Source organism: Danio rerio, chromosome 4 (assembly GCF_049306965.1).
Source record: "Danio rerio strain Tuebingen ecotype United States chromosome 4, GRCz12tu, whole genome shotgun sequence".
NCBI lineage: Eukaryota > Metazoa > Chordata > Actinopteri > Cypriniformes > Danionidae > Danio > Danio rerio.
This window is the reverse complement of record NC_133179.1, coordinates 52,212,245-52,230,000: the sequence shown is the minus strand read 5'-3', so window position 1 is coordinate 52,230,000 and position 17,756 is coordinate 52,212,245. Positions and strand designations below refer to the sequence as shown.

Sequence of the window (17,756 nt, the reverse complement as noted above, 5' to 3'; positions counted from 1 at the left end):
GAAAGAGCAGTCGGATGGGATGGGCAATGTCATCTATCGGCGTGGCCGTAAGCCCGCTCCGCCCGCCGAGCCATCCACCTCCGCTGTTCCTCGCCGAGGGCGCCCGCCAACGAGTGCTGCCCCGCCCCCGCCTGCGCCTCCGGCCAAGCGGGCGCGGCGTACACCTCGAAAGCAGGCAGCCCCTCCTGCCCAGGGCGCCGTTAAGTCCGGTAAACGGACCGCGAAGCGTCCATGAGACAGGCCATCCGGAGAAGAGGAAACTTGCTCTTTCCCCGCTGGAGGGCAGGGCCCCGATAACAACGGTACTTTTCAGTGCCACCAAAACATCAGTAAAAGAGCACTTTTTCCCTTCCCCGGATGTGACTGCACGAGTTCTGCCAGTCCGGGACGCGCTGCCTTCACGAGCGCTGGGGGGACGGTCTCCCTTCCCTCAGCCCTCTAGACCCCTCTCCGGAGTCAGGGTGCGGAGCCAGAGCGAATCGCTCTCCTCCAGCTCTTCCGCGGGACCCTCGTGCTTCCCGGATCAGCACACCCACTCCGCGCTGCCCCACCGCTGGTACGTCAGCGATTGTAGCGATGACTCCATTAGCGAGGGCTCTGCCTGCCTGGTTAGCGCGGGCCAGCCCCTTGCGGTGGCTCATACGCACAATCAGACTCGGTTACACGATTCAGTTCGCGAAACGGCCCCCCAAGTTTACGGGCGTGTATTTCTCCAGGGTCAACCCCCTGTCCGCCCCTGTCTTGCGAGAGGAGATTGCTGCCCTCCTGGCGAAGGGTGCAATCGAGCTGGTTCCTCCAGCCGAGATGGAGAGTGGGTTTTACAGCCCATACTTCATCGTACCCAAAAAGAGCGGTGGGTCACGGCCAATCCTAGATCTGCGCGTTTTGAACCGCTGTCTGCACAGGCTGCCGTTCGGAATGCTCACGCAGAGGCGCATTCTCCAATGCGTTCATCCTCAGGATTGGTTTGCAGCCTTAGACCTGAAGGACGCATATTTCCATGTCTCCATTCTTCCACGCCACCGCCAATTTCTGCGGTTTGCGTTCGAGGGTCGAGCGTGACAGTACAAGGTCCTCCCCTTCGGGCTCTCTCTGTCTCCGCGGGTCTTCACCAAACTCGCGGAGGGTGCCCTAGCGCCCCTTCGGCTCGCGGGCATTCGCATACTCAATTATCTCGACGACTGGCTGATTTTAGCCCACTCGCGGGAGCAATTGATTATGCACAGGGACAAGGTGCTTCGGCATCTCCGCCTACTGGGGCTTCAGGTCAACCGAGAAAAGAGCAAACTCGCCACCGTGGATTTTTTTTCTCGGGATGGAGCTGGACTCGATCACCATGGTAGCGCACCTCTCTGAGGAACGCGCTCGCCTGTTGGTAAACTGTTTGAGGGAGCTCGACAGCCGTCTGCTCCTCTGGAGTCACCCGCGGCTGAAATCGTTGCGCGCCATTCACGTTCCAGGCACGCTCAATCGTGCAGCCGATGCGCTCTCACGACAGCTGTTACGCCCTGGAGAATGGAGACTCCACCCCGAGTCTGTTCAGCTGATATGGGCGCGATTCGGGGAGGCCACGATCGATCTGTTTGCTTCCCCCGAGAACGCTCATTGCCAGTTGTTTTTTTCCCTGACCGAGGGCTCTCTCGGCACGGATGCACTGGCCCACAGCTGGCCTCGGGGCATGCGCAAGTATTCTCCATTCTCCCTAACACGGAGGTACGTGCGCCTTTTTATCTGTCAGTAAAGTTCCCCGTCAGGTGAGCCCTGCAGATTCCTCCGTGGCCCCCAGCACTGACTCAGCGGAGGAGTCACTTGCTGGCCCACTACGTTGTAGGTCTGCCCGCTGGTCAGCCCGCGTTTTGGGTATAGGTGCCTGCTATGCGTGATCCCCACTAGGCGATCCCATATGCTCATTCCGCCACGGTTAAGTCCCCCCCCCTGGGCGGACCCGTGTCTTCCCTCTCCGCTAACCACTCTTTTGCTATGAGTACTCCCCCTTTTTAGGGCTAGTCCATATGTAAATTCTGCCATCTATCCCCCCCTTGGGTAACGGATGGCCTCCGCAGCGTCCTCCCTATCGGGATTGCACGCTTCCCAACGTACTGTCGTATTTCCTAGAATTATCTAGATGCTCACGACTTCCCAAAAAATATATCTAAATCCGTAAAACTTCTGTTGAAGTAGGATAAATTAGGGCCAGGGACACGTTGGAGGATCGCGCCCCCCATGATGTGGGTGCGTCACGCTTGCTTGACTATCTCCTCATCGGGGGCGTTGGTAAGGTGCAGTCATTATGGCGCTTTCCATACTTCTTCCATCGTGGATTTCATCTACTTATGGCACTGAAGTTCCCCAACTGAAGGGGAATGTTCGAGGTTACAGAAGTAACCCTTCGTTCCCCGAGGAGGGGAACGGAAGTGCCATACTCCGTCGCCATAATGACTGTCCCTTAGCTGTTTGAAAGTCTCTTCAGCTTAAAAGGATGGCGTTTGCTAGCTTCAGGTGTGCTTATATGCTGAGATAATTGCAGATGCCGCACACCTGCGCAAGCTTACGCTGCCAATTAATTTCATTCATTGGCCCGTTCAATACTCTCCAGACAAGCGGCTTCTGATCCGAATCCTCCCATCGTGGATTTCATCCACTTATGGCACTTCCGTTCCCCGAGGAGGGTTACTTCTTTAACCTCGAACGTTCTCTACAGTTGTATAGCCGCGGGGTTTAATGTGTTGATTTTATTCTCTACAGATATATTTCCTATGACTAAAGTTTGTCTATATTTTATTTCTTATTTCATTGTCATTTATTTCTCATCTATAATCTTGTTGTCTTTAAGGTCATATATATATATATATATGTCACTGACTCTTGAGATATTGGACAAAACATGTCCAGCAATTGTAAAAAGCTAAAAAATGAAAATATGTTTATTTTAAAAACATTATTAATAGAATATTTAGCACAATTATCTCCTCTGATTTAATTTGACTATTTATTCTTTGTGGTTCAGTCATTCACAAGCATTAAAATTAATAAAAATATTATTTAAATGATGAAGAATATCTTGATAAGTAAATATCAGTTTACCTCTGCACACTACATCAGTGTCTTCATGAATATATGACACTTATTCATTGTGTTTTGTCAAAATATATATACATACTCTTAATAAAGTAAATAAAGCCATTTTAAAATGTTACATATAGATATTACCCATGTGATAATGTATTTTTATCAATGTTTTATTTTCGTAAAATAAATCAGAAACTATTATTAAATCACTGTTTCAGTTGTTATTAAACTAAACTATTCTGATTCCATGTTATCTCATGTTAACTGGTTAAAATACTCTTGTTTATGGATCGTGCACTTTAATTATTACACTATTTGGAAAACACCACAATCACTAAACACCCAATCTAAAAGTTTTTATCGTTCTTTGATTTCAATAAAGAGCTATTGTAAAGCTCAATTAAGATAATGAAGTTATCTGTAATTAATTTAAAAACTCAACTTCAAACGTATAATCAAAAGAACAATTAAATGAATAAAAACAGCAAAGTTAGATATTTTTACTGATATTAATAAATCAGTTGACACAACAAAGACTTGTCAACCCCGTCTTCCAGTTTCTGAGGAAAATTATTTACATTTTTATTGACCTTTTATCCTGAACCTTTTAGAAATGATGAATAAAAAGGGTATTAAAACATCTCTATTGTAAATGAGTGAATGAGTAAATGAGTTAATAAACCATTAAAGCTGTCCTGTTCTTGTCTTAGGACAATTTAGAAAAAACATTTTTGAACCATTTTAAATGCTGAATACTGTATCTATACAATGCACAGCATCAATAAATACACTGCCTTAAAAAATAAAAATAAAATAATATATATATATATATATATATATATATATATATATATATATATATATATATATAATATTTCTAACAGCGAATATAGACAAACAGATATTAAAATAACAGTTTAAAAACACCTTCAGAAATAGAGAGATAACACATGTACATTCAAATTATGTGTTGCAAACAATAAATAAAAGACAAACTACAACATTTGAACTGAATGTAATAGTGTTTAATGGTTTTCTTAGTGTTTTATTGGTTTAGTGTTTAATGGTTTTCTTGATTTGTCTCTGGTTAAACATTATTCATTTGTGTGTGCTGTTTCTCTTCACTGTGATCTTCAGTTATTTTGTTCAGTTAGTTCAGTTTTGCCTTTGGTACTGACTAATCTATTGTATAAACACACTTATTGAATATTATTAAACAGCATCCTATAGAAAATAATAATAATATAGCAGAGAGATCTGTATGAGGTTTACTCATTTATATAGAAACCTCTAATCTTACTTTATAGGTTCAACATTACTGTAAATGTTCATCAGAGACCTCTCAGATTTCATCTTAAATACCTTCTCTAAATCTTCCTTCAACACACTCGTCTTCAGGACAGGCCCATAGTCAGGAGAAGCTCATGGATATTCATGTCAGTGTCACTCAGTGTAGCCAGTAATATTTCAGGATATACCTGTAGATCACACAGGTGTGTTTTAGTGAAGTGAAAGAGTGAAAGAGCTCAGATCGTGTTCCTGCTGCACAAGAGCGTCTGTACTTCTGCATGTGAGTTTAACACTTCTACATTACGCTGATTTGTGGAGATGATGAAGGGTTTATATGTGTGAGTGTGATTTAAATGTCTGATCCTGAAGATCAAATCCTCAAACACAGATTAAACACTGAGTCAAACACGCTCATTTAAACACTGTGTCTAAAAGCTTTATTTTTAATCCCTTTAAAGTGTTTGTGCTCTTCTATATCAGACTGACTCAATAGTGTCCAATAATTCAGCATTAAATATAACTAAACATTCAGAGTCACCAAATCAAAAGTAAAGTTAAAGCAGACCTTCCAGTTGAACAGGAAGAAAAGCTGCTGAAAACAACAAGCTGACGATCCTTAAACAACACTGCATTTAACCCTTTACTGTCAGAGTAACTCATTAACCAAAGAGCCTCTTTAGTAGAGAGACATTTCAATACTCACTAAATCAGCAATTGGCTGAACCTGAACTTCTCTTGATAAACTCTATATAACATGCATTTACCTTAAATCAAATGTGAAACAGCTGAGATGTCAGATCAGGGTTAAACCATCTGCATTCATGTTAAGGACTATATATATATATATATATATATATATATATATATATATATATATATATATATATATATATATGTATGTGTGTATGATTGTTTCCTGAAAGCTCTGCTAATGTCTGCATTGGTGTTTTAGCTACAGTATGGCAGAGGAGCGAGTAAAGGACTCTCTCTCAGAGAAACACAGGTATTGTCAATATTACACGAGACTCGCTGTGTTTAACAAATATGTGGATCTAAATGGATTTGCATTGTAAACATTAAATAAAACTTTAAAACTATTTATTATTATTTCATATCTTAAGTTTTTAGTTATGACACGATTATGATTTAGTTTTGATATTACGACACTTATAAAAATCATCATGCATAAATTCTGCTGTAGAATTAGCAAAAGATGTAGAAAAAAGAAAAAAAATTGTGATGGGAGAATGCAGAGCTGTGAGTAAACTCCACATAAATATATTTAATATGAATATTGACTTCAATCAAACACTTTGAACGCAGAAGACACACAAATGACACAAGTCACATGTTCAGAAGAGTATAATAATGATCTGATGGCTATATTGATCTGAAATTTTACTCATGAAACATTTATCTTACACCTTGAACAAAACCTTGAGTTTGTGACGCTCCTTTTCCTCTGGTGTGTTCAGTGTGAGATCAGGATCATGTGTGTCCAGCGCTGTGTCTCTCAAGAGTGACGGGTCAATGGGTCCTCCACCAGAACTCAGTGAGAAATCACCATCATCTGCCCAAAGGTATTTAGTGCTGTACTATATTCATCACACACATGAACTGTATTTCAGTATTCATCAGGACATTTTTTATTTTACTTAATATGTTTAAAAGAGTCTCTTTATTAAATTGTGCTCTGTAATGTTGGCTTTCTTGGATGTCCCCCCTTTTTACATCCTTTTTGAGGCATGAGGTATAACCATAGGGTTTACTCATTGGTTCTTTGTGTTGTTGTTGTTCCTGCAGTGTGGATGGAGATGATCAGACTGGAGACCTGCAGCAGGATTCACTCCAACCAGAACATGATGAACTTCAGAGAGTCAAAGAGCAGCACAAAACCAGCATGAAGAACAAGTATGAGAGATTATTTGAGGGAATCAACCATGGAGAGACTCAAACCCTCCTGAACAGGATCTACACACAGCTCTACATCATAGAAGGAGAGAGTGAAGGAGTGAATGAAGAACATGAGGTTTTACAGATGGAGAAAAGAGCCAGAACAAACCCCTCACAACACACTCCAGTCTACTGCAATGACATCTTTAAAGCCTCAGCTGGAGCAGGACATGAGGAGAAGATCAAGAAGGAGAAAGCCCAGATCAAGACTGTTCTCACTAAAGGCATCGCTGGAATCGGGAAAACCGTCTCTGTGCAAAAGTTCATTTTGGACTGGGCCGAGGGAAAAGACCATCAGGATGTGGATTTCATGTTTGTGCTTCCATTTCGAGAGCTGAACTTGATCAGAGATCATCAGTACAGTCTTCACAGACTTCTGCTGGACTTTCATCCTGAACTCGAAGATCTGGAGCCCAAGATTTATGAGCAGTGTAGAGTTATGTTCATCTTTGATGGTCTGGATGAAAGCAGAATCACACTCAACTTTTCAGATGAGGAGAAAGTTTGTGCTGTGACTGAATCTTCATCAGTGGCTATGTTGATGTGGAGCCTCCTGAAAGGAGATCTGCTTCCCTCTGCTCTCATCTGGATCACCTCCAGACCAGCAGCAGCCCATCAGATCCCGTTCAGATACATCAAGCGTGTGACAGAGATTCAGGGATTCACTGAGCCTCAGAAGGAGGAATATTTCAGGAAGAGAATCAGCGACGAGCATCAAGCCAGCAGAATCATCTCCCACATCAGAAGAGCAAGAAGCCTCCAGATCATGTGCCACATACCCGTCTTCTGCTGGATCTCCTCCACTGTGCTTCAGAAGCTCCTGGAAGAAGATGTGAGTGCAGAAATCCCTCAAACTCTGACTGAGATGTACATCCACTTCCTGCTGATTCAGATCAACATGAGGAAGCAGAAGTATGAAGAGAGAGATCCAGAGAAACTGCAGGGAGATCCAGAGAAACTGCAGGGAGATCCAGAGAAACTGCAGTCCAACAGAGGAGTGATCAACAAACTTAAAGTGGCTTTCAGACAGCTAAAGATCAACGTGAGGAAGCAGAAGTATGTAGAGAGAGATCCAGAGAAACTGCAGGGAGATCCAAAGAATCTGCAGTCCAACAGAGGAGTGATCCTCAAACTTGCTGAAGTGGCTTTCAGACAGCTGATGAAGGGCAATGTGATGTTCTATGAGGAGGACCTGATTGAGAGCGGCATAGACGTCACTGACGCCTCGGTGTATTCTGGGATCTGCACTGAGATCTTCAAGGAGGAATCTGTGATTCATCAGAGGAAAGTCTACAGCTTCATCCATCTCAGCTTTCAGGAGTTTCTGGCTGCTTTCTTTGTATTTTACTGCCAATTAACAAAGAACAGAGAACCACTGAAGTTAATTTTAGAATATTCACATGATCAGTATCTACAGTCCAGCTCTGAGAAGTCTCTGTATGATCTGCTCAGTTCAGCAGTAGATAAAGCTGTCAAGAGTAGTAATGGTCATCTGGATCTGTTCCTGCGGTTCCTGCTGGGCGTCTCACTGGAGTCCAATCAGAGACTCTTCCAGGATCTGCTGACACACACAGAGGAGAACTCAGAGAACATCAGGGAAATCACACAGTACATTAAAGACATGATCAAGAGAGATGATGACCCTCCCTCAGCTAAAAGACGCATCAGACGGTTACAGAAGAGAGATGACCCTCTCTCAGCTGAAAGATCCATCAATCTGTTCCTCTGTCTGCTGGAGGTGAAAGATCAGACTCTGGCCAGAGAGATTCAGGAGTTTGTGAAATCAGACAAACACTCAGAGGAGGAACTCTCTCCTGCTCACTGCTCAACAATCTCCTACATGATTGAGATGTCAGAGGAGCCGCTGGATGAGTTACACTTTAATAAATTCAACACATCAGCTGAGGGAAGAAGGAGACTGACAGCAGCTGTGAGAAACTGCAGAAGAGCTCTGTGAGTATTCATTGATTGATCACAGAAGACACACATCAGTCTGCACTGAAGACTCAGATCAGTTTAGTGAATCACTGCCCTGCTTTAACAGAAAATCTTTAGCTGGCCATATCGTCCCCCTGTGAGATCGCTGATACACCATATTACTGCATGGGGACGCGGCGGCAGTGTTCTGTTTCCTTATTTGCTCATTTATTTCATCATTTCTAAACATATTTAACAAACTTTTCTTGACTTTTTACTCACACAAACAACATTTGTACTTATTTAATAATCTACTTCATTTGCTTTACAGTTTATTCTGGAAAATAACTCAAATCCCTGTAAATCCCTGTGCTCCTCCAGCTGAATAGGACATTGGTTGATGTGTATTTGCTCAAATCTAACACAGTGTTGCTCTTGGATAATTGTGTTTGTTTTCTGATCAGAGAAATAGTGTAATTTTAGACACAGTATTGCCGTCTCACCGCAGACATGCCTCTAATATTACATTTACTGTAGGCCTAAACACTAAACTTTACACTGAGCTCAGTAAAATGCTCTCTGATTAGTTATTAATAATCTGTTAAATAATTCATTAAATACATATGAATGGGAAAATACAGCTTTACTTTAGTTTTATGTAGATTCAATCAATAAATAAATAAATAAAAAGAATATATGTTCTTTTTATGAGGGTGGTATGAGGGTCCAATGTCCACAGGTGGGGGTTGCAGCCCAACACCATGAGGTAGCCTGACTGCCATTAGGTAATGAGATGAGATCCTCAGACCCCTTGTGAGACCATATGCTGGTGTGGTTGGCCCTGAATTCCTCCTAATGCAAGACAATGCTGGACCTCATGTGTCTGCAGTGTGTCAGCAATTCCTGCAATTCACTACAGTTTTGAGTGTGACTCCAAATCCAGTCCTCCATGGGTTAATACATTTGATTTCCAGTGATCATGTCTGTGTGATTTTGTTTTCAGCACATTCAACTGTGTAAAGAGCAAAGTATTTAATAAGAATATTTCATTCATTCAGATCTAGGATGTGTTATTTTAGTGTTCCCTTTATTGTTTGAGCAGTATATATATATATATATATATATATATATATATATATATATATATATATATATATATATATATATATATATATAGTTTATTTCCAGTGTTGCTTTTATCACTGTAGACTGAACACATAAACACTCAACACTGCTCATTTCTCAATGCTGATTTTGTTGCTCTTTGTCCTCTACACAGGCTACAGTGGTGTAATCTCACTGTTCAGTGCTGTGAGAGTTTGTCTTCAGCTCTACAATCCTCAAACTGTGTGCTGAGAGAGCTGGACCTGAGTAACAATGACCTGCAGGATTCAGGAGTGAAGCTTCTCTCTGATGGACTGAAGAGTCAACACTGTAAACTGGACACACTGAGGTAAATGATTCTCCACTTAACAACATTAAAAGTGTTTTGATTGAGATGGAAATGTCCAGATATATTTAAGAGCATTAGTGGATAAACTGCAATATGCTGATTCTCTAATGAAAGTTGCTCTTTTTTTAAACAGTTCAGGAAATTATTAGGATTAATAGGATTATTTTATTTAATTACCTCTAAATCTTTATTTATATTTTATATTTTAATGATCATATTTATAGTTTATCTGTGAATTGGTTTATTGGAGCAGGTTTGACAGGCTCTGATCATTTGGATTTTACAGGTTCATAAATATATAAAGTCTCGTGTTCCTCTTATCTGAACTCAAATTTAGCAGTTTTCTTACCTTTCAAAATATTCAAGACTATATTAGATGACATTTAATATTCAGTTTTAATAAATAAAAATAGTCAATAATTCTAACTGACACAAATTCCAATAGTTTTGTCATATTATTAAACTCATAGTTTGTTTTTTACATCAAATGAATGACTGTTAATGTAATCTGTGTTCTTCTTTCTCAGATTGGTCATGTGTAATCTCACTGTTCAGTGCTGTGAGAGTTTGTCTTCAGCTCTACAATCCTCAAACTGTGTGCTGAGAGAGCTGGACCTGAGTATCAATGACCTGCAGGATTCAGGAGTGAAGCTTCTCTCTGATGGACTGAAGAGTCAACACTGTAAACTGGACACACTGAGGTAAATGATTCTCCACTCAACAGATACAGTTATACTGGGTTACCAAATGTGGAGCCCATATAGAGGGTTGTGATTTCAGTCAGCTTTACTAATGTATGTGTATCTATAAAATATATTCAAAAGCATCACTAAGTTTATTATAAAATGTTGCACTTTCAGAGCTGCTCTTTATCCAGTATACCTAAATATGACTTACAGTTAAAGGAATCAGTTTATTTTAAGGATCTTTATAATGAATTACCTCTGAATTATTTATTCATATTTTATATTTTTTATATTTATATCTGTTGTGTCCTGGTGAAGTTTAGACATGCTCTGCTGTTTGTTCAGTTTGCAGTTTCTTCTAAACGTATAAAAGTCTCATGACACTATTATTATTATCTAAACCACTACAATAATATGAAGACACACTATAAGCATGTATTCAGCAGTTTACTGTAAGGGACCTGGTGAACTGATGTATTTACTACACATGCATCTGAAAATAACCCTGATTACTCATTCACATGAAGCAATATATTGACTGAAGATCTTCTGTCAGAAAGGCTGTGTGTGAAGGAGAGTCAGCGCTCATGATTATTGATCAGGTGTTTCTCAGCTGACAGAATAAAAGTCCCCTAATGCTCCATCAGTGTGAATGTGACTGTCAGGCTGGTGAAAGAGACATTAAGAGAGTGGGTTTGTGTTTGTTTTAGTTTATTTACATCATCGTCCACAATATAATATACAAATGAAGATCAGGTCATGTTCTGTTGCTCTTTATACAGTAAAGTTTGATCTACAAGCTGAAGTTGGTGACTGTCAGGGCTGTAGTACTCGAGTCCAGACTCAAGACGTTTCTTTCTGTAGTCTAGGACGCGCTAATATTCAGACATGAACTTGGTCCAGCAATAGCCATAGGTTGAGTGTGTTTGTCTGGAAAACAGGTAACATCACTGTTAAATCCAGTCTAGAATGGGCACTGACACTCTCGTGTGATACGCTTCACTGCTGAATAATCAGGTTTGAACCAACCTAGCCTAGTTGGCTGTTTTTAGCTGTTTGACCAGGCTGGTTTTAGAGGGGTTTTGGCCATTTCCAGGCTGGTTTCCAGTCATTTCTAGCCTGGTTTAAGCTGGACATAGCTGGTTTTGGCTGGGCTCCCAGCCTGGCTAGGCTGGTTAAGCTAGTTTTAGCTGGATTTAGCTGGTCATTTTCCTGCCTGGCCAGCTAGGACCAGGCTGGAAACCAGCCTGGAAATGGCCAAAACCCCTCTAAAACCAAGCTGGATTTTTCAGTAGGGTTGTCTGTCCATATGAGTGCCCTGATCACTCAGACACATTTGGGACACCGCTCTATTTCTTAAAGGTGCAGTAGGTGATCTGCCAAAATGCTAACCGCTTAGCATATTATGTTTGGACGGCGGGGAGGGACTGTGATTCAAAGCCACACCCCCCTGATATCGCGAGCGCGCGGACCGCGTCACAACAGCCAACAGACAACCCACTAGTTCAGGTCATTCGCCAGTTAGTTAGTGCCAGCGCCGTGCAGTAATTATATGGATTACTTTGCCACACTTGCATGCTATTTCAGAGCGAATATTCAGAGTAGCATTAGCGGGAAACAGTATAGGAAGATCATTGTTCAAAAATGACCCAATGTGAATATAAAAGCAACTTCAGCTCAATAAAGCAGTTAGGCGGAATAGCGCTATTTACTGGTGTTTTGTTGTTAAACTACATATAAATCTACATTATAGATGCTGTCAAAGAACTGAAAATAATCACTGGAGTCCTTCCTCCAGCGTGCTAAAGTAACTCCAATATTGATTCAGGTTTTTAACAGTTTCAATGCAGCATTTGATTTCTCCCGGTCCGTCTCGTGACCGCGCGGCCGCTTTATGGGCGAATTATACCCACGTCTGACTTTACAGTAATCGGCCCGAGCTCGTCAGTCCTTTGGCGCCTCCGGCTCCTGCTCGGCATGTGCGAGCGGTCCGCAGCTCGCTCGCGTGCATGCGTTTATGATGCAGACGGGCACGTGCTAATGGCAGATCTGCGTGAACAGATGCGCAGAAATTGGAATCTACATTTGCTGACAGACAGTCTGACCTGCCTATCGGAATTAAGCAAGATGACGGTCTGACTCTATTTCATTAGATGAACGTTTTTTAGTTTTATGCTTTACCCTGAATATAAAAATACAGATAAACACATTTAGATCATTTACTGTAATCATTACTATTGGACTGAAGAGACTTTTAACCAGCACAACAAAAAAAGTTTCTGAAGAAAATCATCTACTGCACCTTTAAGACTCCTGGTGGCTAAAACTAAACTAATAGAGGTGATGTTTAGCTGAAAGCTAGCTAACGTTAACTGCTAGCATGTTCCATCCTAAACATAAGAGTTAGCATTCGCACAGGTTAGAAAGCAGTGAAAGTGATATAATATAATATATGTCTGATATCTGCACATTTAGGGAGCATCTTTAAAGTCTGGACACCTGATTAGGGCTGGGCGATGTGGATTTGAGTAGATCAGGTTAGATTAGATTAGATAATCCACATTATTGGGGAAAGATAATCTAGTGAACAGTGGCGTAGCGCAAAATGCGGAGGCCCCCCTGCAGGGATCGCTGACGGGGCCCCCTGATGAAGGGGGGGGGGGGGGGATACGTCATACGTCAATTTGCATATCACTGACGTCATCACGTTCTACCGTTTCTGTTTAACAGCCTATGGGTAATAAAGGGGTATTTATAATTGCACTACACTTTATATAAGCATGTTTATTTAACTAAATTTATTGCTGTTTGAATACAGTATATCATTACAGATGTGTAACGTTAGTGAATGTGCAGTAATCTCTCATATGAAATAAACTCAGACAAGTTCAGAAACTGTCACTAAAATATCTGTGATTGTGAACAAGAAAAGAATAAACGGTCCAATTAAATTGTTAAAATAAAGTAGAAGTAGATCGGTTTGACTGTACAAGGGAAATACCTTCACACTGCCTGTGCTAAATCATTTGTCGTCGGTACGCAGAGGGGTGATCTGCTCTCGGGCTGCAGGTGGGAGAGGCTGCTGTAGAAGACTGACTGGGCCGCCTGTCAGTGCTGTGAGGCGGGGGAGGGGCCGGCGGCTTCACACGCAGCTCGTTGAGAAGAGTAGGGACGGTACAGTATGGAAAAATGACAGTCTAAAAAAATCTCCAATAACACACAAAAAAGTCGCTAGGGGGGTCTGAAAAGTCGCTAAATCTAGTGACAAAGTCGCTAAGTTGGCAACATTGGCGGCAAGTAATCAGAATGAAGTAGTCCACCGCTTGAGAGGTGTTCAGAGAACACAGACCTGTGAACTTTGGTTCCGACCACAGTTGTTCCCAACAGTTTATTGAAAATCGCGACGACGCGGGGCCCCCTAATCACGCGGGGCCCCCCCGCGGTGCGTGCCCTGCGGGCCCGTCCGCTACGCCACTGCTAGTGAAGTGATTAAGTAAATGTCGGCCCAGTCTGTAAGTGTAAATGGTCTAGTTAGTAATAACACGACACTTCCCTTTAGATTGTAGATGAATGCATATGCTAAAGCTTTATTTAATGTGTCAGTCACTCCATCTCACCCACAGGAACAGGCTGACAGACATCTAGAATGACTTTAACACACAAATAAAGCAAACGAAGCTACAGACATGTGAAGGAGAGATCGGGCCTTTTGCTCATGAGTATAATCTGAGGTTTAGACCCCCTCACTCGCTTTGGAGAGAAATGTGTGAGTGAAAGAGAAAGCGGATGGCCAATCATGAGCTGCGGCCTCAACACATTTACACACATATTAGTCTGAGCACAGGCTGGACAGTATCTATAGGCTGTATCATATTTGCTTGTCCACAGTTTTACTAGTTAATAAATGCGTCTTGATGATGTTGTGATGTAGGGCTGGACGAGATTGTGAAGCTGCATTGAGTTTGTGCTGGCCATCCTCCAAGAAAAGCGGCTCAGCATCTGTCTGTTGCTCTGTCCCGCCTGGGTGTTTTGGTCATTCAGAGGAGTTCACCAGCGCTTCTTTCTTCTCCATTTATTCCTCTTCAGAGATTGTGTGTATGTGTGTGTGTGTGTGTGTGTGTGTTGTGCTGGGTATCCTCCAAGATAAGCAGCTTCAGATCTCTGACATTTCAGACCTCTGTATCATTTAAGTAAATGTCTTACAGTCATACAACCAGCTGTAATCCTGCACCTAGGTGTTGATCATCTACACAACACACTTATAATGTTTTTTAAAATCAACTGTAAAACCACATTAAGATGCTACATTATTGCATGCTTGTTGATTATACTAAAAACTTCAGAGTAGAAAAAGTTCCAAGCATCATCGACTGTAGGAATCTTCTGAGCTCAAGTGGGTCTTCTTCCTCCTCACAGCAGACTTTACAGCTTGATGTGGTGTATTATGAACAATGTCTTTGCTCTGTACACTTCTACAGATGATGTCGAGTCCTTGTTGAGTGTGTGTGTGTGTGTGTGTGTGCTGATGTGAGGGCTCGATCAATAAGGAGAGCTAATCAGGATGTGTGTGTTCATCACTGCTGTTGACATGAGCAGAAACAGCAGTCAGCATCTTCACAACACAAAGAGATGTGTGATTGTCCAACTGTGTGATGTGGACTATTGCTGTGTTTGTAGATTGTCTGGCTGTATGGTGACAGAGGAAGGCTGTGGTTTTCTGTCTTCAGCTCTGACTTCAAACCCCTCACACCTGAGAGAGCTGGATCTGAGCTACAATCATCCAGGAGATTCAGGAGTCAAGCTGCTCTCTGAACAACTGGAGGATCCAAACTACACACTGGACAAACTCAAGTATGTGGAGCATCACTGGCCTTGTGCTTTTACACTGAATGGCTTTAAAAAGACACTAGAAAGCTCTTTTGTGATCAGCTTCAGTTTTCTGTGAGGGTTATGGGGTGAGGACAGACAGAAGATACAGCTTGTAGAGTATTCCAGTCATGTCTATGAAGAGCAAATCATTGAGTGTGAAATGAATCTCCTCTGTAAATGTTGGAGTGTATTGGCTCAGTTACAGTGACATTAAGCGGGACACACTGTACAGTTTCAGCATTTGAGCTGAGCAGAGAAACTTCTTCCTCCATTTCTGCTGAAGAATCCTACAATATCAGGTCAGGAATAGGGTTGGGGATTGAAGATGGATTCGGATTCTGGAATCAGACACTTAGATTAATGTTCAGACTCTTGTTCTAAAATCAACATCTGGATTCCTCTTCTCTGTGCACACATTTGTATTTTTCACTTGCTAATCTGTCAGGAACTTGGGCGCTGGCGAGCAGCTTTAATAATCTGAACATAGTTTAGAGATGGACTGCAACATGTGCTCAAAGGCTGCATGTGCTGAAGAACGATGACAAAGCTAAGTGTGATCACTGTAATAAATGAATGTTGCAGCAGGGTGTCTCCATCAACATGAGCAGTATCTGCGCTCGCTTCACCAACAGCAGAGGAAAAGAACGCACTGTGTTACATTCATTGTGCATCCCGGCTCAACCAACAAGGGTTGTGTGTTTTAGCTCAAGAGTTTGGAGCGTGTAGCTGAGCAGCTCAGTGCTAGCTTTAGCTTAATAGCTGAGGGGGAAACTAAACAGCTCATTCTCTCCATCTGTGTGTGTTTACAGTCTGGATCATGGAGGACACACGAGGATTACAGCAGGACTGCACAAATGTAAGACTACACACACACAAACACACACACACATACACGCACACAGCTGTGGTTATTAATGTGTGTGTTCTTGTGTTCAGATGTCTGTTTCCCCACTCTGGATCCAAACACAGCACACACTGAACTCATTCTATCTGAGGAGAAAAGAGAGGGGAAGAGTGTGAGAGAGAATCAGCCGTATCCTCGTCACCCAGACAGATTTATTGGTTGGCCTCAGGTGTTGTGCAGAGAGAGTGTGTGTGGACGCTGTTACTGGGAGATTGACTGGAGTGGAGATGATGGTGTGTGTATATCAGTGTCATATAAGAGCATCAGGAGGAAGGGAAGAGGTTATGAGTGTGTGTTTGGACGTAATGCTCAGTCCTGGAGTTTGTTCTGTACTTTCTCCAGATTCACATTCTGGCACAATAACATAAAGACTGATCTCTCAGTGAATCCGCTCAGCAGTAGAATAGGAGTGTTTGTGGATCACAGTGCAGGAACTCTGATCTTCTACAACATCTATAGAGACACAATGAGCCTCATCCACTCAGTCCAGACCACATTCACTGAGCCGCTCTGGCCTGGGTTTGGGTTTAATCCTGGATCATCAGTGAAACTGAGCTGAAGACTGACGAGAGATTTACCCAGAATCCTCTGCAGGATCAGTCAGTAGCAGAGAGATGTGCTGGAATCTCTTCTGTGTGTCTGTGTATTTGTGGTTAATAAATATATAAATAAAAAAATTCTTATAAGCAATTTTTTGAAGAGAACATAAATAATACAGTCAAATTGTACAGTGGAAGGAACCGGCAACTTGTCCAGCATATGTTTTTATGCAGCTGATGCACTTCTAGCTGCAACCTATCACTGGAAAACATCCATACACACTCATTCACATACATACACTAAGGAAAGTTTAGCATTGGCGTGGGCTTCCTTCGAGTGCTCCGGTTTCCTCCACAGTCCAAACACATGTGGTACAGGTGAATTGAGTAAACTCAAATTGTCCGTAGTGAATATGTGTATGAGTGTGTATGGATGTTTCCCAGTGATGGGTTGCAGCTGGAAGGGCATCTGCTGTGTAAAACATCTGCTAGTTAAGTTGGCGGTTCCTTCCACTGTGGCGACCCTGGATTAAAAAAGGTACTGAGCTGAAAATAAAATGTATTTAGACGCATTTTAATGTTTTTGCATGTGATCTCAATATATTTGTTTGGCATTATAAGCTAAGCTTATTGCCCTGTACTTTTTTGCTTCTACATTTCACCAACAGTAAACAGGAGCATTATTGAACAAAGAAACATACAATAAACATGGCCTTAACAATAAGTGACACAGCAAATCTACTCTAATCACTTATTCAGACAAAAAGGCAAAAGTGAACCTTTCCTTTTCATCGATTGGACTTTTATGCGAAGATCTCCAACAGTGAGCTCTCTACACTTTTGAGCTGGTGTGAAGCCGATGCGTTTAATTGCTCCCTGTTAGCAAAGTACAGCTCTGGGGTTCGTTCTTCGTACCTCGCTTAAATGATCTAAGATGATTTGGCAGATCCTGGATCTTTTAATCTTGATAACTGATCTCTCGCTAATTTGGTTCTTCAAACAAGTTCGCGAATCAGATTAGAATGTCTGGATGAGCTGATCTGAGATCGCTGCTTGTGTTGTTAAGGACAGATCTA

At 41.9% G+C, this 17,756-nt stretch overlaps 1 protein-coding gene and 1 long non-coding RNA gene across 3 annotated transcripts in view; one reads left to right on the top strand and one right to left on the bottom strand.

The window, feature by feature from the left end:
- Nucleotides 1–17,756, bottom strand: part of LOC141381964 (uncharacterized) — a 1,176,553-nt gene that overhangs the window by 1,153,565 nt on the left and 5,232 nt on the right. The window lies entirely within an intron of this gene.
- LOC137491184 (NACHT, LRR and PYD domains-containing protein 3-like) lies at nucleotides 4,528–16,829 on the top strand. 2 transcript variants are annotated; one of them, XM_068220279.2, is made up of 9 exons: nucleotides 4,528–4,639; nucleotides 5,312–5,362; nucleotides 5,835–5,939; nucleotides 6,163–8,265; nucleotides 9,509–9,682; nucleotides 10,210–10,383; nucleotides 15,046–15,219; nucleotides 16,047–16,093; nucleotides 16,174–16,829. In XM_068220279.2, the coding sequence occupies exons 2-9, from the start codon at nucleotides 5,319–5,321 to the stop codon at nucleotides 16,698–16,700; spliced, it is 3,348 nt and encodes a 1,115-aa protein (XP_068076380.2). In that variant the 5' UTR covers nucleotides 4,528–4,639; nucleotides 5,312–5,318; the 3' UTR covers nucleotides 16,701–16,829. The 2 variants fall into 2 exon arrangements, with proteins under 2 accessions (XP_068076380.2, XP_073804325.1); XM_073948224.1 differs by lacking the exon at nucleotides 5,312–5,362.